Genomic DNA, 26,181 nt, shown 5'->3' with positions numbered 1-26,181 from the left:
TTTTGACTGGTACTGTATGTTTTGACTATGACAGTTTACAAATTGAAGGTAACACCAAGTAAATTAGTCTCCTCAACATCACAACTTAGGCTACACTTATGAGAAATACGTTTTGGTTTATTTAATTCCATTTACGAGTTGTCAATGTATTAATTGTATTTTGTTTGGAGCGAGTCTGTCAATGTTGAGTAAGGACACGCACCCAACTACACATAGCAGGCCTAGGCTAATATACTATAGGCTTATAAAATGTGCCCATTTGGGAATATGATAGTATTTCTGATCATCTTAACTCACCACCAGTAATGAGCTGTGGAGCATCTCAAAGTAATTTTTTCACTTCAAAACAGCAAGTAAACAAAAAGTATATTTTTTTTACATCCATTAAAAGTGACAATAGTTCCTCAATGTAGTCTATTTGAAAAAGCTTTCCACCTCGGTTTTTCGATAAACCTCATGAAAAGGAAAAGAAATGTAATGTAATCAGCGGCATCCGGAGATCGCTAGCATGGGAAACTGAGGGTCCAGAATATTTGATAGAATTTTAATTAATAACATGAACCAGATAACAGTGAGAAGCTTCTTCTTAAGCAGACAGCTTGATGAAAACCAGTCACTATTCAGATCCCCCAAGAAAGTAGACCTCTCAGTTTACATCACATATACAGTCAAGCATTTCACACATATTATTTAGAAACTGACTGTTTGCACTTGGTGGCCAATAGCAACATCGCAAAAGAAAAGGCTTTAGGTGAGGCAGGTGAACCTGCAACCACAACACTTCAATAACGCTTGACAAACAGTCTTCTGTAAGCATTCCAGGGACATGGCTCTGAATATATACAGCAACACCTCCCCCTTGGGCATTCCTGTCTCTTCTATCCTTGTATTGCAACTGCTGTATCAAAGGAATTATCCAAGTCAGTCTCAGAAATGGCTAATATATGAATGTTATCTGATGTTATCAAGTTATTGATTTCATTAACCTTATTTCAAAGGCTACATATATTAATATGGGCTAATTTCAGCCCTTTCCTGAGTAGCTTATCAGAGATAAACATAATATGGAAAAGAGCAAACAAAGCAAGAGACAAAAAAACATTTACCAGTCTGTTAAATCAGTTGGGGTGTGTAAAATAGGAAACTCATAGGCTTAGCTGCCTCATCCCTTCCAGGCTTTTGAGAGGGAGGGTGGACAATGAGCCTGTCACAGTGGATGGAAGTAATGTCCCCACTCGCTCTGGCAGCTTTCACGGCTGTGATAATTTATTTGCTCTACTGGTGTACAGGATAGACCTCCTTGAGGAAAGATGTACGTTCCTCTCAAGTTGTCGTCTCTTTCCAGAACAGCTACCTTGTCATTGAACCTCAGGATCTTGACAACTATTGGCCAGGGCCTGTCACCTGGGCCGGTGGGGAGTTCAGTCCAGTGGGCGTGCTCCACCTCAAATCTTCCTGTGGTCAATCTACAGTTTCTCACAGATCATTTCCCTCACCTTATCCTCAGACTCCATCCAGGTCTCATGTGGAGATTCTGCAATTCCCTCCACAACAACATTGTTCTGCCTTGATTGTTCCCTGATATAACAATGATAGAGAAATCAGATTATCATGGCTTTACATACAGAACTGATGTGCTCTCAATGATTTACAGAATGCGGTCATCTTGCAGTTCTCCTGTTTGAACTGAATGAGCTCACCCTGGGAGAACTGCAAACTGTTCTTCAGGTCTTGGACCTCACTGGTCGGGTCATCCATTATTTTATTAGTTGAAGCCATTTTATTGTACCAACTGCTTTAGAACTATTTTTCTTCTTTTAAAAACATCTTTCACCTGTAACCACTGTCCTCAATGGTACTCCCACTGGCTTTGGTCTTCACCATGGTAGCAACGTAGGCTACGCTGTACAGTACAAGACTGGGCAGGTCGCAGGGAAGATGGAGCAGCAGGAATCAAGACAGCCACAAGCCCGGGACAATCCATCCAGAGCGACAGATTCTTACCTTGTCAGCTCTGGGATTTGAAACAGCAACCTTTTGGTTACTGGCACAATGCTCTAACCACTAGGCTACCTGCGCCCCCACTAGGTAATGAATAGGGTTCCAATCACGACACAACCAGAGACTGTTTCTTACTCTAATAGAATAAATCAGTATATTTGTATAATATACATTCTGAAGGTATTCAGACCCCTTCCTTTCCCCCCCACATTGTTATGTTACAGCCTTACTTTAAAATGGATGAAATCGTTTCACCCCCCCCCCCCCTCAATCTAAACACAATACCCCATTTTCAGGTCTCTCCAAAGATGTTCGATCGGGTTCAAGTTCAGGCTCTGGCTGGGCCACTCAAGGACATTCAGGGGCTTGTACTGAAGCCACTCCTGCCTTTGTAACAGTAGAACTTTAGACCGTCCCATCGCCCATACCCGGGCGCGAACCAGGGACCCTCTGCACACATCAACAACAGTCACCCACGAAGCCGCGGCCCTTGCAGAGCAAGGGGAACCACTACTTCAAGGTCTCAGAGCAAGTGATGTCACCGATTGAAACGCTATTTAGCGTGCACCACTGCTAACTAAGCTAGCAGTTTCACATCCGTTACACCTCGTCTTGGCTGTGTGCGTAGGGTCATCATCCTGTTGGAAGGTGAAACGTCGCCCCAGTCGGAGGTCCTGAGCGCTCTGGGGCAGGTTTTCGTCAAGGATCTCTCTGTACTTTTCTCCGTTCATCTTTCCCTCAAGCCGGACTAGTTTCCTAGTCCCTGCCGCTGAATAACATTCCCACAGCATTCCCGCCACCACAATGCTTCACTGTAGGGATGGTGACAGGTTCACGCCAGACGTGACGCTTGACATTCAGGCTAAAGAGTTTATCATGGCCTGAGAGTCATTTTGGCAAACTCCAAGCAGGCTGTCATTTGCCTTTTAATGAGGAGTGGATTCCGTCTGGCCACTCTACCATAAAGGCCTGATTGGTGGTGTTGCAGAGATGGTTGTTCTTCTGGAAGGTTCTCCCATCTCAACAGAGGAACTCTAGACCTCTGTCAGTGTGACCGTTGGGGTTCTTGGTCACCTCCCTGACCAAGGCCCTTCTCCCCTGATTGCTCAGTTTGGCCAGGCGGCCAGCTCTAGGAAGAGTCTTGGTGGTTACAAACTTCTTCCATTTAAGAATGATGGAGACCAGTGTGTTCTTGGGGCCCTTCAATGCTGCAGAAAATGTTTTGGTACCCTTCCCCAGATCTGTGCCTCGAAACAATCCTGTCTCGGAGCTCCTCGGACTAGAGGTCGACCTATTAAATCGGAATGGCCGATTTCAAGTGTTTATAAGAATCGGAACACCGATTTGGGCCATTTTTCTTTACACCTTTATTGAATCATTATTTAACCAGGCAAGTCACTTAAGAACACATTCTTACTTTCAATGAAAGGCCTAGGAACAGTGGGTTAACTGCCTTGTTCAGGGGCAGAACGACACATTTTTACATTGTCAGCTCGGGGATTCAATCTTGCAACCTTACAGTTAACCAGTCCAACGCTGGAACCACCTGATTACATTGCACTCCTCGAGGAGCCTGCCTGTTACACGAATGCAGTAAGCCAAGGTAAGTAGCATTAAACTTATCTTATAAAAAAATCTATCAATCATAATCACTAGTTAAACTAGTAATATGATCAACCATGTTTAGTTATCGTTGCATATAATCGATGCGGTGCACATTCGCTAAAAAGGACTGTCATTGCTCCAACGTGTACCGAACCATAAACATCAATGCCTTTCTTAAAATCAATACACATTTTTAAACCTGCATATTTAGCTAAAAGAAATCCAGGTTAGCAGGCAATATTAACCAGGTGAAATTGTGTCACTTCTCTTGCGTTCATTGCACGCTGAGTCAGAGTATATGCAACAGTTTGAGCCGCCTGGCTCGTTGGGAACTAATTTGCTAGAATTTTAGGTAATTATGACATTACATGGAAGGTTGTGCAATGTAACAGGAATATTTAGACTTATGGATGCCACCCATTAGATAAAATACAGAATGGTTCCGTATTTCACTGAAATAGTAAACGTTTTGTTTTCGAGATGATAGGTTCCGGATTCGACCATATTAATGACCAAAGGCTCGTATTTCTGTGTGTTATTATGTTATAACTAAGTCTATGATTTGATAGAGCAGTCTGACTGAGCGATGGTAGGCAGCAGCAGGCTCGTAAGCATTCATTCAAAAAGGACTTTCGTGAGTTTTGCCTGCAGCTCTTTGCTGTGCTTCAAGCATTGCGTTGTTTATGACTTCAAGCCCATCAACTCCCAAGATTAGGCTGGTGTAACCGATGTGACATGGCTAACTAATTAGCGGGGTGCGCGCTAATAGCATTTCAAACATCACTCGCTCTGAGACTAGTTATTCCCCTTGCTCTGCATGGGTAACGCTGCGTCAATGGTGGCTGTTGTCGATGTGTTCGAGCCCAGGTAGGGGCGAGGAGAGGGACGGAAGCTATACTGTTACACTGGCAATACTAAAGTGCCAATAAGAACATCAAATAGTCAAAGGTTAATAAAATACAAACGGTATAGAGAGAAATAGTCCTATAATAACTACAACTTCTTACCTGGGAATATTGAATACTCATGTTAAAAGGAACCATCAGCTTTTATATATGTTTTCATGTTCTGAGCAAGGAACTTATATATATATATATATATGCATAATATATACCCGTGAATGATTGTGATCATCTTTCATATTCAGATGTTTGCTTTCATCATATTTGGTGATGCATTTCAGCATACCTCACTGAGATGGAGCAGGCAAATAGCACTATTGAAATGATAGCAATTATCTCAACACAAGGCCAAAATGCATTTAACAGATCATCTGTGGCAAATGGAGAAATTTAATTTAATGGATAAACTCTCTCGTGGATTACCAATTGAGCAAACTAGACAGGATGATTAAGCTTTGACATACACACACACACTTCAACATTTTTTGTGTGTGTGTGTGTGTGTGTGTGTGTGTGTGTGTAGGACAGCAGAGGTTGTGATGGTTGGTCACAGCAGATTGTCTGGAGGTGGGGATGTCCTCCTTTCAGGGCCAAGCCAAGTATATAGGCTGAGGCACACACACGTGTGAGTCACAGCACAATGTTGCAGACGGTGTCTTGTCGTCTTGGAATCTGAGCGAGCTTGAAGATTCCGCAGTCAGCAAGGAGCTGCCAAGCAATAGCAACGTCTTCAGAGAGACTGCATCACACTGCCAGAGTGTCTGCAAGTACACCCCTTTCTCAGGAGATACCGGAGACAATCAACTCCCATGTCTACCTCTTAAACATCAGCCCCCGAAGCTCACAAACAGAGTGATGTTCACACCTTGCCTTGATGAAATAAATCATTTTGTTAATACTGTACCATCTGATTGTATCCAGCTATCCTCCTCCTCAGTAACATGCCAGTCTCTATGGTTGTATGGTATCAGATGGAAGCTGGCACCTCAGGGCCTCGTCTGGTCAGGTATTTGAAAATATTGCTCAGAAAACCAGGTGTTTTAATTGACATATGCTTACTTTGATTTTGACCTTTAGGCCAATTAAGATAAGAAGAGTGAGGAGTTGACGTGACCATTTCCATACTTGGCATACTGCCATAATCAGTTTAATATAGAATTATGTGTGTGCATGTGAACATACTCAGAGACTCACTGAGGCAAACACCACTCTACATGCCTAAGAGCCGCATGCACACACAAACACAGAGCCCCCGCCAGTCAGCATCAGTCGCCCCACAATAGGCCCCCAGCCGTGGGTCAGATTACCAGGTCGGCCGCTACTCTACATCTCTCTCCCTCTGCTGGGCTCTGTAATGATGCAACCTGCTGGTCAGGAAAATATATCCACACTGACTGACTGTCATTCTACATATTCATATTGTAGCGATCCTCAAAATATGAACCCTACAAATCCCCCCAAATGAGTGAAATCCATTGGAGCAATGCGTAGGGTGTTTGCCTTTCATGCCAGCGACATGGGTTTTGCTTCCCTTTCGCAAAAAAATCATCACGTCCAGTGGCCTTCCCATCAGCAACGCTCTCTCGCTCTAATTAGACGAGCACCTGTTCCTCCTCTCCCTGGTCGGTCATTAAGGACCCCCAACCATCTTCCACGGGTCGTTGAGGACCCCCAACCATCTTCCACGGGTCGTTAAGGACCCCCAACCATCTTCCACGGGTCGTTAAGGACCCCCAACCATCTTCCACAGGTCTCAGCATCAGGCTGCTCTACCACCACTGAACCTTGAAAGTCGACCTAGGGTCTAGGGTCTAGGTGTTAGACATGAAGCTCAGAGGGAGAATACACATGAGTGTACAGCTCAGGGCCGTCTGTGATAGTGGCTGACCCATGATAGGGTCAAGTATAGACCACTCAGATCATCGCAGTCACTAGGCTATGGTTACCATATGGACCAGCTTTCACAGGTTATTCAAACTCGTGTACCGCTGCACATTTCTCTTCCCTTCCTGAAATCTAGCCTGTTTGGATGGCACAACCAGTCAGTTCCAAATGGAACCCTATTCCCTCTACAGTGCACTGCCTTCTACCAGAGCCCTATTCCAAAGTAGTGCACTACCTTCTACCAGAGCCCTATTCCAAAGTAGTGCACTACCTTCTACCAGAGCCCTATTCCAAAGTAGTGCACTGCCTTCTACCAGAGCCCTATTCCAAAGTAGTGCACTGCCTTCTACCAGAGCCCTATTCCAAAGTAGTACCAGAGCCCTATTCCTGCACTACCTTCTACCAGAGCCCTATTCCAAAGTAGTGCACTGCCTTCTACCAGAGCCCTATTCCAAAGTAGTGCACTGCCTTCTACCAGAGCCCTATTCCAAAGTAGTGCACTGCCTTCTACCAGAGCCCTATTCCAAAGTAGTGCACTGCCTTCTACCAGAGCCCTATTCCAAAGTAGTGCACTGCCTTCTACCAGAGCCCTATTCCAAAGTAGTGCACTACCTTCTACCAGAGCCCTATTCCAAAGTAGTGCACTATAAAAGGGACTAGGGTGCCATTTGGGACACAGTCAACATATCACAGTGCAGTGAAACTGAAGAGTAGCACCTCCACCCTTGGCTCTGCTAAAGCAGGGCTTTGTTGTGGAAATAGCAGGAGGGAAGGACCTGCCGAAATGCTTTAGACTACAGGGCAGTTTCAACAGGTTTAGGACGGTCCCTTATTCCCTCAATCAACTCCTCTAGCTTGGTGAAAGAGCAACGGAAAGAGGTAGAGAATTATTATTATTTTTTTTTAATCGGTCCAATATCGCCATAGTTCAGAATCTCAAACAAGCGGTGCTTGACTTGGACTAAAATATGTGTCGACACTCATTGTGCGGCGGTACCATTTATATTTAGGTGCAGGAACTCCTCAATACTTTTGAGCTCATATTATATAAGAGGTGCAGGAACGCAAACAGTAGAAAATATGAGGTTAGGTACTCAGCTCAGGTGAACTTCTGCCCCAGTAAAGCAATGCTAACAAACCACCTTGCTAAGATAGAGGGTGGGAGGTAGCCTAGCGGTGAAGAGCGTTGGGCCAGTAACCAACCAAAAGGTCTCTGGTTGGAATTATCGAGCCAATTAGGTTGAAAATCTGTTAATTTAACCCCAATTGCAAAAATGTAAAAAAAGTATTATATTTGCTTAGTTAGCCAAGTGCTTCTCCACTGAGACAAACAATCCCCTCACAAGGTAATTACAGAAAGAGTGCCATCCCTCTCTCTCAACACAGGAGACTCCTAGAACACCACTAACAGATGTCTCCCAACAGCTAGGCTTCATTGGTTGAACCACCTACTGTGCGAGCTGTTATATTAAAATAAACTATCTCATTTTAAGTACTACACGGCCTATAGGCTGCAACATATGAATAGACGTTGATATAAAGGAGGACTGGACAGTGGGCAGATGTAGACTATTTCTAAAACCATTTCAGCGGACTATCCTCCCGTGGTCTGACAGAACTCCTTAAACCAATATGTCATGACATGCAAATTAGGCTGTTCCCGTCTACCTCGATGCAAACTGTCATAGGCTGTCCCCGTCTACCTCGATGCAAACTGTCATAGGCTGTCCCCGTCTACCTCGATGCAAACTGTCATAGGCTGTCCCCGTCTACCTCGATGCAAACTGTCATAGGCTGTCCCGTCTACCTCGATGCAAACTGTCATAGGCTCTTCCCGTCTACCTCGATGCAAACTGTCATAGGCTCTTCCCGTCTACCTCGATGCAAACTGTCATAGGCTGTCCCCGTCTACCTCGATGCAAACTGTCATAGGCTGTCCCCGTCTACCTCGATGCAAACTGTCATAGGCTGTCCCCGTCTACCTCGATGCAAACTGTCATAGGCTGTGTCCGATGCAAACTGTCATAGGCTGTCCCAGTCTACCTCGATGCAAACTGTCATAGGCTGTCCCCGTCTACCTCGATGCAAACTGTCATAGGCTGTCCCCGTCTACCTCGATGCAAACTGTCATAGGCTGTCCCCGTCTACCTCGATGCAAACTGTCATAGGCTGTCCCCGTCTACCTCGATGCAAACTGTCATAGGCTGTCCCCGTCTACCTCGATGCAAACTGTCATAGGCTGTCCCCGTCTACCTCGATGCAAACTGTCATAGGCTGTCCCCGTCTACCTCGATGCAAACTGTCATAGGCTGTCATTCAACTTAAACTTTGTCTGGGGAATTTTGTATTAATTGTTTTGTCCCATGTGAGCCTATGGCTGTTGCCGTTAGTGCACGCAGTGTCCCTCACTGCAGAGAAGGGAGAGAAAAAAACTACTTTTAGAGCAATGATGAGACCTATTGATGGGGTGCGATTGTAAATTCCCCAGGTACACCATAGAAGCCAACGTCGTTATCAATGTTAATTAAAATAGGATATTGTATTTGTTCTAATTGAATAGAGTAGGCTTATCTTGACCTCTGCGTAAAACAAAGTTCGAAACGAATCCAACAGCAACCACTTTATCAGACCTCATCAGCTGACGAGGCTCCACTCATCAAGCCATTTAAATCAATGTATTCATTATTGAAGCTGGAGCGAATGGACCGCTGTCTGCCTCTTACCTTATAGACATTCTCCGTTATACGGTGTACTTCGTCAGTCCGAGACATCGTGGAACCTTCTTCAGCCAAAACCATAGACCAGATTTCCTTTAGTGACGGGAGCTTTTCGAAGAAATACTACGAAGGAGAAACGGAGTAGGTGGAAGGAATCGTAGTAAGAAACAATTGTTACAGAGGGGTGGGACGCGCGTAATACGAGACTCCGGAATCATCGCTTTTATAAGAAACTTTTCAACTGCGCCCACACAGTCTGGAGGCTATACCACCCGCTGACAGAGAACGCAGGCAGCCTGATCATAGCTGCTTGCCATTTTAAAGGGATCCGCCTCCTCTCTCTCGATCACTGCCTCTGCTCTGCCTCTGCGTAAAAATCATTCATAATACCCGCATGCCTGAATGACTACAGTACAGCTATGCACACACATCTCTATACCCAACAATACGATTTCAACAGATTGTGATCGAAGTAAATGAACACATTTTGAAGCGAACACATTTTAGGCAAAACAAATAACGTAAACCGATAACGTATGGTATAACTAATGACGTAGAGCCGAGTGTATTTATCGAACATTGTACAAAACATTATAATTAAATAGCTGGCTACCTGTTACAGTTGTGCATTGCTATCTAGACTTAGTGTCTGGAATGTAGTGGTGTGTGTCGGTGTAGGACGGCGTCACCTTGCTCGTACAGTATGCTACAATATGTGATGTAGGAACAGGGGAATCCTCCACAACTCATTCAGCAAGTCACGATCTGCACCACAAGAGCCTGTTGGAAAATCTCTAAAATGTCAAGGCTTTATTCTTCATTGGATGTGGACAATAAGTGATTTCTATGCTGCTGATGTCTCCAATTTTCCAGAAACGTATTAGCATTATAATAACTCAGGAGCAAAAGTACAGTACCTTATAGTGTTGAAAGACACAGGTCACTTAACCCCCTGCCTGACCACTCCACATAGTTAAAATTGGGTTTAACTTGCTCTTTTGACAACCCTCCTTCATTAAGATGAGCTTATAATTCAACTTCATGAACACAACAGTAAAAATCAATCTGAAAACCTGAATTAAATTGTGTTTTAAAGGGCATTTCTCAACATTGCCATTGATTTGCTTGTGTGATGAACGATCTAGTTGGCCCTCACACAGGTGGTTTCCACAATTAAACCATTCAACAATGATACTGCTTCCTAATTCATTTGAGACAGCTGGTGAATCAATCAATATCTGTCCCTAGTGACATGTAGCGTAGCAGAAACGGGAGGTAACAACAGCCCATCTGAACACTGCCGGGGTGGTTGAGGCTAGTCATTAAAGCAATAATACACTAATACAAAATATTGAAGCAATAAGGCACTAATATAGGCCAGGGGGCGTGATACATTCTGGTTTTAGCACTGCTGTTCTGCATCACAGGGAAAGGCATTAGAGCAAGCAATTACGTATTCCCCTCAGCTCTGGTTCGGGGAGCCCCATTATTTAGTAGCAGAGCCAGGACACTCTGTAGCCACCTGGACCAGCAACCGGTGTGTGTCCTTGGCAATGAGGGGACAGACACACACCCTCCCACCCACCCATATCCCCCAGGTCATCATTACCTGGCCTTCCTTTGTAGAGCTGGCTCTTTCTCCAACCTAGTTTCAGAGCATTTCGTATTATTCTGTATGTTCAAAATTCAAAATGCAATTGCACATCTGAGCTGTCTTTTTTTTTGCAGGTGCATGGTAACAGTTGAATAAAATGAAAAGAAAAAACTGCACACTGCTCTTGATAGTATCACTGCTCTTTAATAAGCTCTGAGGAAGGACGATACGTAAAAGCTTAATAAAAAGCAGTGAAACTATCAATAGCAGTGTGCGGGTTTCTTCTTTTTTCAAGACACTCCATTTAGTATGATATGGTACGTTTCGTATGGCATGTATTTGTGGATGTCCATCACAGAATTTACTTTTACTATGTTACGTCAAGTCTGAGACCAGGCTGTTTTTTTCAGGAGCACTTGAAAACAGCCTCCCACTCACTCCATTTTCCCTGCCTGTAATTGTCCCTCAGGTTCAGATATCTTTTATGAATCATAGAGCACAGCGATTCGCACTGTCATTCATGTTCCCTTTCTCCACCCACTCTGTCTCCCACGCTGTCATTGGCTTGAAGGGGACAATCAGCGACACACTGTATTGCAGCAGATTTATTCAACGGCACATCGGAGTTCACTGTGCAGTCAAAACTTGATTTTCCTGTGTTCTTTATATATATTTCCACACAATGAGAATGGAATAATACTGTGAAATTGTGAAAATTATGATTATGCTCTTTTGGTGTAAGAGCTGTTTGAAAAGGTGTGATGGAGTTTTGGCCTTCCATGGTGACATCACCATGCAGTAAATGAGTTAATAGACCAATAAGAGAGTTCCTAACCTCTCTGGCAATAACAGCTAGCTTTCAGTTTCCCCTCCCCAGTCAGACCACTTCCAAACAGTCCTAGATAAATTATTGCTTGAGAAATTGCTCTTTACTAAGAAGCTATTTATATATATATTACCATTTGAATTGAAAACAATGACAGTAAGGTACTTCATAGTTAACCCAAAAATGAGTTGGCATTGAGATAAAAAATAAAAAAACATCTACATTGGACCTTTCAGTACTTTCCCCAGAAATATACTAATTGTTCCAAGCATTTCACAGATAACAAACATGGTAGGGACATGAAGGAGATCAGGCCTACCACTTGCTCATTGCTTGGAATCTTTAGTCACAGGCTGTTGTGTTATAATACTCCGTAACCTACTATGGACTGATTTTAGAGGTCCTCTGTATAATCCAAGGATGCTCTATCAATACATATAAAATCATCACACGAAGAAAGGAAGAATTCCAATGACTTGCAAAAGCAGCCTACCGACACCAACGTTTCTGATAACTACTTTATTTTGTGGTAAAAAAGTACCTACTACGATTGTGATGAGTGGTCGTCTCACCTAGATAACTTAAGACCGAATGCGTTAATTATAGATCGCTCTGGATTAGAGCGTCTGCTAAATGACTCAAATGTAAATTAATAACATAGTCTTATATGATTCCCCTCATTATAGCTAAGCAGTTCTTTTCACTGTCCCATATAGTTTCACAAAACATTTACAATTCATTTTTTGTGTACATTTTTTAAACACTTTAGTGTTTCACTGTAATCAATACCTGTTGTGTTTCACTGTAATCAATACCTGTTGTGTTTCACTGTAATCAATACCTGTTGTGTTTCACTGTAATCAATACCTGTTGTGTTTCACTGTAATCAATACCTGTTGTGTTTCACTGTAATCAATACCTGTTGTGTTTCACTGTAATCAATACCTGTTGTTTCACTGTAATCAATACCTGTTGTGTTTCACTGCAATCAATAACTTGTGTTTCACTCTAATCAATACCTGTTGTGTTTCACTGTAATCAATACCTGTTGTGTTTCACTGTAATCAATACCTGGGCGCATGTCACAAATAACATTTTGATTTCAAACAGCATCCGAATCCACACAATATGTTTACTAACCAATATATGCAAAGGTGTTGCTTATCAACAGGTAAAATCATAAACTGCTATTTGCTGCCACCTAGTGGTTGTTAATAACAACACGCTGGTCAAACAGCACCTTTGTATTGTTCCAGAATTACAACATGGTACATTTCGTATAGACACGCCACAGGTCTGTCAATATGATACCACTGGGAAATGGTCACCACGGTCATTATCAAGAGTGTCACTGTCTCAGAGAGACTTACTTTACACTATACATATAAGCCACTTACATATTCTATTAAATATGGCTAGTGCTTATCTTAATATATTACAGATCCAGACAGATAACAACCCAATATCATATGATATGCCAGTAATATATTACAGATCCAGACAGATAACAACCCAATATCATGATATGATATGCCAGTAATATATTACAGATCCAGACAGATAACAACCCAATATCATGATATGATATGCCAGTAATATATTACAGATCCAGACAGATAACCCAATATCATGATATGCCAGTAATATATTACAGATCCAGACAGATAACAACCCAATATCATGATATGATATGCCAGTAATATATTACAGATCCAGACAGATAACAACCCAATATCATGATATGATATGCCAGTAATATATTACAGATCCAGACAGATAACAACCCAATATCATGATATGATATGCCAGTAATATATTACAGATCCAGACAGATAACAACCCAATATCATGATATGATATGCCAGTAATATATTACAGATCCAGACAGATAACAACCCAGTAAATATCATGATATGATATGCCAGTAATATATTACAGATCCAGACAGATAACAACATGATATGATATGCCAGTAAATATCATGATATGATATGCCAGTAATATATTACAGATCCAGACAGATAACAACCCAATATCATGATATGATATGCCAGTAATATATTACAGATCCAGACAGATAACAACCCAATATCATGATATGATATGCCAGTAATATATTACAGATCCAGACAGATAACAACCCAATATCATGATATGATATGCCAGTAATATATTACAGATCCAGACAGATAACAACCCAATATCATGATATGATATGCCAGTAATATATTACAGATCCAGACAGATAACAACCCAATATCATGATATGATATGCCAGTAATATATTACAGATCCAGACAGATAACAACCCAATATCATGATATGATATGCCAGTAATATATTACAGATCCAGACAGATAACAACCCAATATCATGATATGATATGCCAGTAATATATTACAGATCCAGACAGATAACCCAATATCATGATATGATATGCCAGTAATATATTACAGATCCAGACAGATAACCCAATATCATGATATGATATGCCAGTAATATATTACAGATCCAGACAGATAACCCAATATCATGATATGATATGCCAGTAATATATTACAGATCCAGACAGATAACAACCCAAAATCACACCTCATAGTGAAACAGACCCAATATGATACCACAACAGTCACTGGAAAGCTAGGACATCAGGCTCGGTCAGAGTTAAGTTAGTAAGCCCACTGACAATACAATTAGCCCTTCCTTTCCCCCAATGACACTGAACTAATTTCCAAGCCAACGCTACTGGACCATTAGATTAGTTAAACTGTTGCACAGCGAGGAAGAATATAGAATTTACATGAAATGGAGGCTTTAGCAAATAGGTCAGTACTATTAAGGATTTTACTCCGCAATCAACAAGTTGAAACCAAAGCCAAAGTCATATCCATTATTGACAGTTTGGAAGCAATCAAGACATTCTTAACTAAGACAAGGCAAGATTCTGAAAACCATCCCGACAGTAATGATTTTGAAAGACAGTCTGCATGTCTATTCCTCCCAAAGAGAATGTGCTCTGTGGTCAGATAGTAGGCCTGAGACACAAAAAGGTTGAAAAGTAAGAAAACAAAAGAGACATGCATTCATTTGTCTGTTAATTACATAATTTGTTCGTTCACAGAAGATTTTAAAAAACATACCCATCACGGGACCTAGGCAATAGGCACAATATTATCTAAATCAAACCACTAATTTCTTCATTATGTGTCTAAAGGCCCTAAACATGAACAAAAAAATGGGAGAACCTGCAGGCAATGATGTGAAAAATAAAGTCCATGACCCTGGTTGGAGTGATGGGGTGGTTGAATCCAGAAGAGGATTATAAAGCAGTATTGAGGCTCACAAAGCCAAGGCTTTGCAGGGCACCAGGAAGTATTGGAGGCGAGGGACTGGAAGAGATGGTGAAGATAATCTTTTTGTGTTTTTGTGTGTGTGTGTGTGTGTGTGGGGGGCATGAGACCCCTATGAGGGGGATATAGTGGCCGGTGTACCAAGACCCACAGAGTCACCTGGCGAACAGACAGGCCCCTAGACAGCCAACATCCCTCGTTCCTGCTTCTTTCTTGGCCTCTCCCTCTCTGAAATGAAGAAAACCAGACGGACTCCGAATGACACCGAATGACACTTAGTGCTCATGTAATGTCTATTTCCACTGCTTGAGTCTTTAACCTACATCTGAATTCATATTCCCTCATCATAAGACACAAAAATGTGTAATTCAGTATGATGCCACATCTGAGGAGACCTACCTTGACCTGGCTCTGGTTCTTCATCAGCTGCCTCTGGGACGTCTGGCAGGGACTCATCAGGTACCTCGGGTAGGTCAAGCTCTCCCTAAACACACAAAACAGACAGACAGAAAGGGAAGTAAAGGAAACAACTCAAAAGGGGCTGTCTCTCATATATTGCTGTTAGGAGAAGTCAGGTAAGGAACCAGAGAAGCGATACTATCCAGATTGACACAGTCCCTGGCCTTGGCAAATGTCTGTAGACTCTGATAAGGCGTCTAACAGTTGAACACAATGGGTGATTTGAGGCTAGTCAGTCACCGTGTGATAAAATCCCTACTTGTGTTCAACGGATAGACGCCATAGGAGAAACTGTATATACCAATTATAAGTTAGGAGTCTGCAGCCATGCCTCAGGTCAACAGAGTTACATGATGATAGTGGCTGGCCATCCAGTGTTGTTGAGTAATACAGACCTGAGTGATGGCCTCCAGTTCAGCCAGTACAGCATCTTCATCCTCCTGTGTCAGGGAACCTGCCAGCATCTCATCTATTTCCTGTACCGAGATAAAAAGGTACAAATAAATATGAAAAAAAACAGTCATTTCAAAGAGATTTCAATGCCTCTGTAACAAGAAACAGTGGGGACCTTACCCTCTGGTATTCAATGCCTTCTTGGGTCTCATCCATAATTCTCTCCACATCCTCGATGGACATCGCCTGATATGAAATAACAAACAGTAAGTACAGGAAAGCCAGTGTTTATTCACTGCATATCCATGCGGAATGCTATATTATTTGAATTGCAGATGCACCGAAGGTAAGCAACCGATTTATCTTACCAATTGGCTTATGGAAAAGACAGACATATACAGAATGCTACTTATCAGGTCATAGAGAAGTTGCATAGAGATCAAACAGAGGTCAAACCTAGAGGTCAAACATAGCTCTCTGATACCCTCACATAGAGTACCTCATGCAATGACTTCAGGCAGTCGTTTCCAACTTTAAGGCCTTCAACGACCTTCATCTCAATCTGGGCAAACTCAATGTCTTGACACTATAAAGAAAACAATAAGATCAGAAGGCATTAGTTCAGTACAAGGGTGTATTTACTAGGAACCAAACAGAACCAAGTGGAAGCAAATGGAACAAAATGGGGAGGGACTTAAATGTGTCCAATAGAAACTCTTGTTTGTTGCAAAGTGTTTTCCGTTTGAAGCAAAACATTTGGCTACGGTGGAAAACGTTTCTGAAACAGTGTCCGACTAATGAAGAGACATTTTCTGTTTATCATCAAACGTCTCATCTGAGTGATGCGTTGGGACCTTACATTTGTTTTTTTAACAGTTAGTGAGTGATGACCATGAAAACACAAAAGTCTGACGGTTATAGCTATGATCAACATGCATATTATTCTTCTGGCTTTATCTAGCTCTATTTGTTACATTTCACCTTGCCATCGCTGGCCTGCTAGGTAATCGAACCTCTGATGCAGGACAGGAGGATGGTTCATAAGAATGGTAGGAACGGAGCGAATGGAATCAAACACGTGTTTGATACCGCGTCACTTATTCCAGTCCAGCCATTATCACGAACTCGTCCTCCCCAATTAAGATGCCATCAACCTCCTGTGCTCTGATGACATCTGTCATTTTGTAGACGATAACCATCTGCTTACGTGTTTGTTAAGTTGCACGAGCTGCATTTGAAGTTGCATGTGATCGTATGGTGGTGCTTTTAAGACAACTGGGAACTCTGGGGGGGACGAGGTCAAATCATGACGTCAGTGATCTTTAAGTCGGAAAGATGGAGCTCTAGAAAGATGCCCAAATTCCCGACTTGGAATTCCAACTTGAATGACCGTTCCAAATTATTCTCCCAGTCGGAGTTCCCACCTGTCTTGAACGCACTGAAGTCTGAGATTTTCGAGATCCCAGTTATTTTGAACGCGGCTTACGTAAACAACACGGTTTCTGATGAGGAACGCGGCCAGGAAATTAGTCTATACACCTCACTAGTGTAATTTTCTATATTCCTGGTGGTGCGAGTGAGTGAATGGTTGACAAATGTCAGGTATTTACCATTCGCTCCAGGTTGCTTATCTGGTTTTCTGTCTTGTCCAGGAGCTGGTCCTGGTATCTCTTCTTTTTGAGCAAGAGGAGGGCCTTCCTGTTTGAAAACAAAATACAGAAATGGGAGAATATTCAATACAATGACAACCAATATAATGTCCACATTTCGTAATTATATGTATTATATATATGGTCTATGCACATGACAGCTTTCAATCTCAAGTGCTTTAAAGTGACAACCTTTACTTTAGGCAGATCAGGATCACATAGCATTTCTGGTGAGAAGCCAGTCCTTACTCTTTCTTGCCATCTTTCAGCAGCTGCTTGGCTAGATTCCTCTCCTTCTCCAGCTGCAGGGTGATTCTCTTCTGATACTGCTTTAACTTATCTCTCTGCTGTTTCAGTTGCTGTAATTGAGATGACTGACATTTTAATGCAATTCTTGGAAGACCACTTGTTTCAACACTAAATCTCTTCAGTTCGCTGTCTAGCTTTCCAGTAAAGAACAGTGTGTTAGCCCTGACTAGTAATGTTATGGGTTGTCAGACTGCCCTCCTAGCTAACTTACTAACATTAGGGGGTAAACGTAGACATTATCACATGTAGTTATAGTATGTTAGAATGTTGACTTGTTGGCTAACGTTAGCTAGCTACAGTAGCTAGGCTACTTACCAAAACTGCCCTGTCCTGCTCTGTGATTCGTGTGCGTCTCTTTCTGGTGAAAATGTTTCCCATTTTGATTCAACATCCCCGCCACTCTGTGCAGCTATTGAATTGACTTGTCAACAAGTCTATTTCTCAGAACAACATTGCGTACATTCCAATAGTTTGTGGCTCGGTTGACTAACTAAACATCTGATGACTTTGCATGCTAGCTAGTTTACTTCGGTTACCACACCCACAATGTCCAAATGGTTCTATATCGTAAATATTCATGATTATTATATTGTTGGTGCTTTTTTAGGTGTTAATTTAAGGTCAGGGTTAGCAGTGGGGTTAAAGTAGGGTTTTAAAATCAAATTTTATTTATATAAATTGTAGAAATAGGCGGGGTTTCTGACTTTGTGGCTGAGGTAACTACTGATGACCGTTTACTTCAAATAAGCTAGCCAGCTAATGCAACAACAACAAAACACACGTCTAACCAGGAAGTACGGCATTCAGATAGGGACAATTCAGTTATCACAATGACAAAAACGACAAACCATAGGAAGGATACGACCAATGATGTGTATAAACCCTGGTTCGCAGTCATTATATATTGGCCATTGAAGCATCCAGTCGTCCATATTGGTACTCCCCAGTAGGCGCAGTCCTCCATAGGAATGAATGGAATTTTACAGTATTTAAATTAAACGTTTCAAGGACAAAATTACATGTATTTAGTTGTTGTAATGGTGACAGTATCATTAGTAATCTTCAAAAATTGACGAAGGATTATTATTATATATATATATGTTTAAACATTTTTTTTTAAAATTATGTTTAGCTCACATAATATAATTTAAAAGTATGCATTAAGGTGTCTGTAATATAATAATGTGGTAAAAACAAATGCAGACATTAATAAATTAATTTATATAGCTTCCAGAATGTGTTTTACAACACTCACATCTACTACTGTGATAGATAGTACTCCCTTATTTCTGCTTATCATCACCTGTTATAAAATGACCACCTGCCTTGCTATTGACTTACTCTTCCACTTTCGCAGCACTGAAGCGTGCTGCCCTGTTCTGAAAGACCGTCATGTTGTTCCTGGATGGTTGATCATGACGTGTCGTTTTATGAATTTGTTCGTTTTGAGAGACTCATTACTAAGCACTTCCTCACACAAAACACACTGTGGGCGCTCCTCATTATTTCTCAAATTTTGTAAGAAAGATAGAAAAAGTAATCACTGTATTTGCGTTTCAGCTCCGAGTCTCCACCTCTATCCTCGCTGGCTCCACCGGAACCCATGCAGATTGGACACATCTCCCAGGCTGAGAGAGACCGCCTGATGAGGGAGCGATGCTGTCTATATTGCGGCAAACCGGGCCATTTCCGTTCCACGTGTCCCGGGCTCCAGGGAAACGCACAGTCCCGTGCAGGCCTGGGAGGACTGTAACGGGAAACATTACCTCCTCCCATCCATCCAACTCCCACCTGCTCATTCCAGTCATCCTGTCCTGGGACAACCACGAGCTTCCCCTCCAAGCCTTGGTAGACTCTGGAGCCGCAGGTAACTTCATGGATGGTGTCTGGGTGAAGGAGAATGGTGTTCCCTCTGAACCTTTAAGTGACCCCATGAGGGTTACTACGTTGGATGGAAGCCCTTTGGGATCTGGACTTGTCACTCGTGTCACTACCCCCTTGCGACTTTCAGTTTCCCAACACCAGGAAGTGATGAACTTTCATCTGATCTCCTGTTCCGAGTTCCCTCTCGTCCTTGGATAACCCTGGCTTCACAGCCATAACCCTCATATCGACTGGTCTGTGGGCACTATCAAGCAGTGGGGTCCTACGTGCCAAGTCACTTGTATCTTCCCGAGTTCCCCGAGTTCTCCTCCCGAGTCTCTAGAATCCATTGACCTGTCCCGAGTTCCCGAGTGTTACCATGACCTCAAACCGGTATTTAGCAAACAGAGGGCCACCATGCTACCACCCCATAGACCTTACGATTGCCCCATCGACCTGTTTCCGGGCACCTGCCCCCCCAGGGGTCGGATCTTTTCCCTATCTCCTCCCGAACGAGCTGCTATGGATAGCTACATCAAGGACGCCCTGGCATCCGGTCCTTCTGTAGCTCAGTTGGTAGAGCATGGCGCTTGTAACGCCAGGGTAGTGGGTTCGATCCCCGGGACCACCCATACGTAGAATGTATGCACACATGACTGTAAGTCGCTTTGGATAAAAGCGTCTGCTAAATGGCATATATTATTATTATTATTATATTATCCGTCCATCCACCTCGCCGGCAGGGTTTTTCTTTGTGGCCAAAAAAGATGGTGGATTACGTCCTTTCATCGACTACCAGGGACTCAATGCCATAACCGTCCGTAAAAGCTACCCGCTACCCCTTATGGCCACAGCCTTTGAGCTGCCAGGAAGCAGTTGTCTTCACTAAGCTTGACCTGTGGAACGCATACCATCTTGTGTGGATCAGACGCGGTGACGAGTGGAAGACCACTTTCAACACGCCTACTGGTCACTACGAATACTTGGTGATGCCCTTCGGCCTGACCAACGCCCCGGCTGTGTTCCAAGCTCTCATAAACGATGTGCTTAGGGATATGCTTAATAAATTTGTGTTCGTTTACTTAGATGACATCCTCATGTTTTCGAGCTCCCTTCAAAAACACACAAAGCATGTCAGACAAGTACTCAAACGCCTCCTAGACAGCCTATTCTGCCCTTGAGTTGCGTTCCCATGCAAAACTAGACAGATAGCTAACAACTACGTCTTCAATAAAACTCCCAAGGCATGACTTTTCTTGAATTAATATATTGAAAACGTTTATGTTGTTAGCTATCTGTCTAGTTTTGCATGGGAACGCAACTCAAGGGCAGAATAGTGAGAAAAAATTTTTTTTTTTCCAAGGCTGAAGCGTGACAAGAAATAACTACATTGAAAGACCTGCAACGTAGCGTTGTTTGTAGCTGCTCTATGCGTGCAAAACAAATTCTGAACTTCCTGTTTGCGTCGTCTCTCTAAGTACCAGAAAGTGCCACTAGGGGGCAAATAACACCATTGAACACAATGAAAATCCAATTTACCATTGTAATAAAATAATCTGTTACCTTCTAACAGTATGGCAGCACACTCCCCACCTGGTATAATGAAATTGTGCCACTATGAAATAAAACATATCAAGAAACAAATAATGTCCTTTCTATTTTTATCTTTTGTCTCTAGGATGCTTCAGAAAGAAAAACAATCTCTGAGATTGGTCTCAGAAACACCTTAGCAGCTCCTTGCTTGACAATTTTTAGTCCTACTTTCCTAACCTTTTTGTCAGTACTGGGAAAGGTTTTTACCACAAGCCCGACTGGCCAGTCATTTCTGTGTGCCTGACTGTCTTTCAATAAGACAACATCTCCCACTTTTACATTTGGCTTTTCTGCTGTCCATTTTTTGCGTCTCTGCAGCATTGTCAGGTACTCCTGTCTCCACCTTTTCCAAAAGGTGTCAGCGAGACACTGGACTTGCTTCCACTGTTTCCATTTCTCTTCTTTTTCTGTTGGAAGAGTGACATCCCACTCACTCTGATCAGAAGAGAGTTCTCTGATTAAGGCTTTACCTTGCATTGTTATTGGAGCCACGAACCCAAGGGGGTCATAAAGACTATTCACTGTGGACAGGATGCCTCTCCGAGTAAAAGGCTTCTCATTGTGGGACACCTGGAATGACAAGCTGTCTGTGTCCAGGTTCCAGGAAAGTCCCAGACTCCGTTGAAAGGGGAGAGGATCCACTCCTAGGTCCAGATCTTTTAAGTCTTTTGCACGGTCCTCCATAGGGAAGGCTTCCATAGCTGTTTTGCTATTGGATGCAATCTTGTGTAGTTTCATGTTGGACTCCGCCAACATTGCTTGTGTTTTTCTTAGAATGTTGACAGCTTCTTCTGTAGTAGCTACTGATGTCAGACCATCATCGACGTAGAAGTTCCTCACTACATATTGCTTGGGTTCTGACCCGTGTTCCTTCTCACCCTGTAGCGCTGCTCGTCTCATGCAGTAGATGGCTACGGCTGGTGAAGGGCTGTTCCCAAATACATGGACTTTCATCCTGTACTCAATTATGTTTCTATCTGGGTTGTTGTCTTCATACCAGAGAAACCTTAAGTAATCTCTGTGATCCTCACGTACACCAAAACAGTAAAACATTTGTTGCACATCTGCTGTTAGTGCAATGCAATCCTTGCGGAAACACATTAGGACACCCAAGAGTGTGTTGTTTAAGTCAGGACCACTGAGCAGAACATTGTTAAGTGACACGCCTTGACACTTAGCACTGGAGTCAAATACTACTCGTATTTGTTCAGGCTTTTGTGGATGGTAAACACCAAATATGGGCAGATTCCAACGTTCTTTGTCTCCCTCTAGTGGCTGTGAAGGTTTGGCTTGGTCGTTATCCAGCATCTTTTGCATGAAGTCAATAAAATGACGCTTCATGTCAGGCTTTTTGTCTAAAGTCCTGCGAAGTGATGTGAGACGGTTCATGACCTGCTCCCTGTTATTAGGAAGGTGACGTCTAGTGGGGCGAAAGGGTAATGGAGCCACCCAGTTGTTTCCATCATCCTGGAAAACCTGTTTGTCCATAATGTCCAAGAAGTCTTTGTCCTCCACTGATGGTGCTGGTTTATCATCGTCTTGTGTTTTGTCGAACACGGAACATCCCAGGCTGTCTGTGTTCACAGTTGTGCTTGGATCTCTCGAGTGCACTGTAGAGGGAGAGATGTATTTCTGAGCTACGCTGTTGTAGTTCTCTTTTACCTGGATGATGTCAGGGCAAGGGCTCAGATAGGATGTGCGACCATTTTGAAGTATGTTTGTCCTGAACACGTTAACATTGGCTGGTCGTTCCCAGACAGACCTCACCCACAATGACCCACCCGAGGTCGAGTCGCTGTGCATAAGGAGTGTCGTGGGGCCCATTGATTTGCTCTCGTACCTTGTGTACCCTTAAGATGTCTCGTCCTAAGAGCACGAGGATGGGAGTGTCTGGGTCCACAGCTGGAATTCTGTCCATAACTGGTTGCAGATGGGGATGATGATACGCAATGTCGGGGGAGGGAATCTCCATCCTATCGTCTGGCATCATATCACACTCTATCAGAGTAGGGAGAGTGAGCTGCATGTGTCCATCTATAGACTCCACCATGAAGTTGACGGCTCTCCTGCCTGAAGTTTCTGTTACCCCAGAACACGTCTTCATGGTGTATGGAGCAGAGTTGTCATTGATGTTGAAGAGACAGAAAAACTCTGTCTTGGCTAGAGATTTGTTACTCTGTTCATCAAGCACTACATACATTTTGACAGCTTTCTCTCTTTTCCCAGCCGGATAAGCTTTGACTAGGCATATTTTTGAACATGATCTTGGATTGACTGCCTCGCCACAGATCTCTGTACACTTTGAGGTGACAGATAGAAGAGCATCGTCACCTTGCTCCCCGCCATGCTCTGTCTCTGCTGTAGCGGTGTCTGTATTTGTAGGGGCTGGGCCTGGATGCAGAGCAGCAAGATGCCTGTCGCTGTCGCACTCAGAGCACTTGATTGAAACCTTACAGTCTTTAGCTCTGTGCTGAGTTGACCCACAACATCGGAAACAAATGCCATTGTCTTTGAGATATGATTTGCGCTCATCTAGAGTTTTGTATCTAAACCCACAACACTTTTTAAGAGGATGAGGCTTGTTATGTATTGGGCAGTGACGGTCAGGGTTTTCAACCTTTGTCTTACTGGGTTTGGTTTGGTGGTCTGAGGCCTCAGATGACACATCTGTCTTGTATACAGTCACAGGTGTCTTGCTGCTGTACCTGGCAGGTTTCTCACTTTTCATGGACACCTGGTTAGTTGAGGTGTAGAGGGTGAAGCTGGGGTCATTTCTAATTTTCGCCTGGTTCCTGATGAATCTCGAGAAAAACGAGAATGGTGGGAATGCTACCCGATAGTCCTCCTTATATTTGGATCCCTGTGCTATCCATTTTTCTTGTAAACTGAATGGAAGTTTCTCTACAATAGGGTTTACCCCCCGAGATGTGTCCAGATAAGCGAGGCCTGGAAGGTACCCTTCTACTTTAGCACACTCCAGTTCGAGAAGAATGTCACCTAGTTCTCTTAGTTTGTGATTGTCTTTGTTAGCCAGTTTTGGAAAATCATCAATTTTCTTCAACAGTGCATTCTCGATCACTTTGGGTGTACCATAGCACTCTTCTAGTCGTTGCCAGACCATGTTAAGTCCTGCTGTTGCGTTGAAAATAGGGACAGATCTAATTCTTTATGCTTGCTCAGACGACTCCGCCCCTAGCCACTTGGTAATTAGATCTAACTCTTCCCTGGCTGATAAATTCAAGTCTCTGGTCGCATTGAGAAAGGATGCTTTCCATGCCCAATAATTTTCAGGGCGATCATCAAACTTCAGGAGTCCGGAACTCACCATCTCACGTCGTAGGAGGTACTTGATGAGGTCTGGTGCCACTTGTGACTCAGGGAAGTTGTGTGTGTGTGACTGGAAGTGGGCTTGCTTTCCATTTCCACCATGCTGCTGTTCATTTCTTTTGAACGGAGAGTCTCTGCTCATGTTCTGTTGTTTGCTATTTTCTTGATTATGGCATGTAGCTGGGTCAACACTAACCTCTTGTTTCTCCACTTCAAATGGAAGTTCAGCAAAGTAGGGCCTAGCATGTTGTTGCACATACTCACATGTACGTTGGACTGGACTTAAGGGCTGTGTCCCTGTGTCTAGTTCTTTGCGAAGCTCTCTGCGTTCTGATCCTACAGCTTCTTCAAAGGCTGCAGCTTCAGCCAACGCAGCAGCAGCTGCTCTCTCAACTTGGAGAACATATAAAGTTGCCTCGAGGTCAGCTTTTTGCTTCATCACAGAAGCTTCCTTCTTAGCATAGGGGACTTGTGCACGCGCTGCATCTGCCTTGGCACATGCTTTGACGGCTGCAGAACTCGCTGTTGAGGATCTGCTTGACTGTTTTGATGACCTTGATCTTGTAGATTGAGACTTTGTCCCAATGTGCTGAAGAGGCTCTTCCATCTCTCTCTGTTGAACACCTGGCTCTGGTTGTTGCATCGTAGACTGCTGGTCTTCCCTAGGATAAGAGGCTTTGTTGGCTGATGAACGTAGAAACATAACCACCGTGTGCAGTTATTCTTGTGCTTGAGCCCGCTGTGATGATGTTTTTTCACTATTCTGCCCTTGAGTTGCGTTCCCATGCAAAACTAGACAGATAGCTAACAACTAAGTCTTCAATAAAACTCCCAAGGCGTGACTTTTCTTGAATGAATATATTGAAAACGTTTATGTTGTTAGCTATCTGTCTAGTTTTGCATGGGAACGCAACTCAAGGGCAGAATAGTGAAAAAACAAATATTTTTCCAAGGCTGAAGCGTGACAAGAAATAACTACATTGAAAGACCTGCAACGTAGCATTGTTTGTAGCTGCTCTATGCGTGCAAAACAAATTCTGAACTTCCTGTTTGCGTCGTCTCTCTAAGTACCAGAAAGCGCCACTAGGGGGCAAATAACACCATTGAACACAATGAAAATCCAATTTACCATTGTAATAAAATCATCTGTTAGCTTCTAACAGTATGGCAGCACACAGCCATTTGTAGGTTAAGCTGGAAAAATGTGAATTCCATTCATCCCGAGTACAATTCCTGGGATTTGTAGTGGAACCCGGTCGAGTCCAAATGGACCCCAGGAAGGTAGGGGCGGTAGCGGATTGGCCCACCCCCAAGTCCGTTAAGGAAGTTCAGCGTTTCCTGGGCTTCACAAACTTTTACTGCAAGTTCATCAAGAACTTCAGCTTGGTGGCTGCCCCTCTCTCAGCTTTAACCAAGGGTGGCAACGCAAGGTTTTTGTGGGGAAAAGAAGCTGAGACGGCCTTCCAAGGACTCAAGCAGCGCATCCTCTCTGCTCCCATCCTGACACTACCGACTGCGGATGAACCTTTTGTAGTGGAGGTAGACGCATCAGAGGTTGGTGTTGGAGTTGGTGTTGGAGCTGTCCTGTCTCAGAGGGGTATTGTCATGTATTGTCATGTTATGTCTTGTTCCTGTTCTTTCTCTTCACTTCGTTTCCCCCTGCTGGTCGTATTAGGTTACCTTCTCTTCCTTTCCTTCCCCCAGCTGTT

At 43.2% G+C, this 26,181-nt stretch overlaps 2 protein-coding genes and 1 long non-coding RNA gene across 6 annotated transcripts in view; all 3 read right to left on the bottom strand.

The window, feature by feature from the left end:
* The window catches only part of LOC124040407 (brain-specific angiogenesis inhibitor 1-associated protein 2-like), a 143,811-nt gene extending 134,386 nt beyond the window's left edge, over positions 1–9,425 (bottom strand). For all 4 annotated transcript variants that reach the window (XM_046357567.1, XM_046357566.1, XM_046357568.1 and 1 more), the window contains exon 1: positions 9,116–9,425. In XM_046357567.1, the coding sequence (XP_046213523.1) occupies positions 9,116–9,190 (75 nt within the window). In that variant the 5' untranslated portion in view covers positions 9,191–9,425. The remainder of the gene's footprint in view (positions 1–9,115) is intronic.
* Positions 9,426–11,295: 1,870 nt separating this feature from the next.
* On the bottom strand, positions 11,296–12,912 carry LOC124039377. Its single transcript, XR_006839559.1, has 2 exons — positions 12,371–12,912; positions 11,296–12,318 (listed from the first exon to the last, which is right to left on the bottom strand). It is a non-coding gene; the product is annotated as an uncharacterized LOC124039377 (long non-coding RNA).
* Positions 12,913–14,355: 1,443 nt separating this feature from the next.
* Positions 14,356–18,354, bottom strand: LOC124040406 (charged multivesicular body protein 6-like). The gene is made up of 8 exons (XM_046357565.1): positions 18,005–18,354; positions 17,630–17,739; positions 17,342–17,429; positions 16,231–16,317; positions 15,912–15,977; positions 15,734–15,814; positions 15,279–15,363; positions 14,356–15,107 (listed from the first exon to the last, which is right to left on the bottom strand). Exons 1-8 carry the CDS (start codon positions 18,065–18,067, stop codon positions 15,058–15,060), a joined length of 630 nt encoding a protein of 209 aa, XP_046213521.1. The 5' UTR covers positions 18,068–18,354; the 3' UTR covers positions 14,356–15,057.
* Between the last annotated feature and the right edge of the window lie 7,827 nt (positions 18,355–26,181).

The sequence above is a fragment of the Oncorhynchus gorbuscha genome, linkage group LG07 (genome assembly GCF_021184085.1).
Source record: "Oncorhynchus gorbuscha isolate QuinsamMale2020 ecotype Even-year linkage group LG07, OgorEven_v1.0, whole genome shotgun sequence".
Taxonomy (NCBI): domain Eukaryota; kingdom Metazoa; phylum Chordata; class Actinopteri; order Salmoniformes; family Salmonidae; genus Oncorhynchus; species Oncorhynchus gorbuscha.
This window is presented reverse-complemented; position numbering and strand designations above follow the sequence as displayed.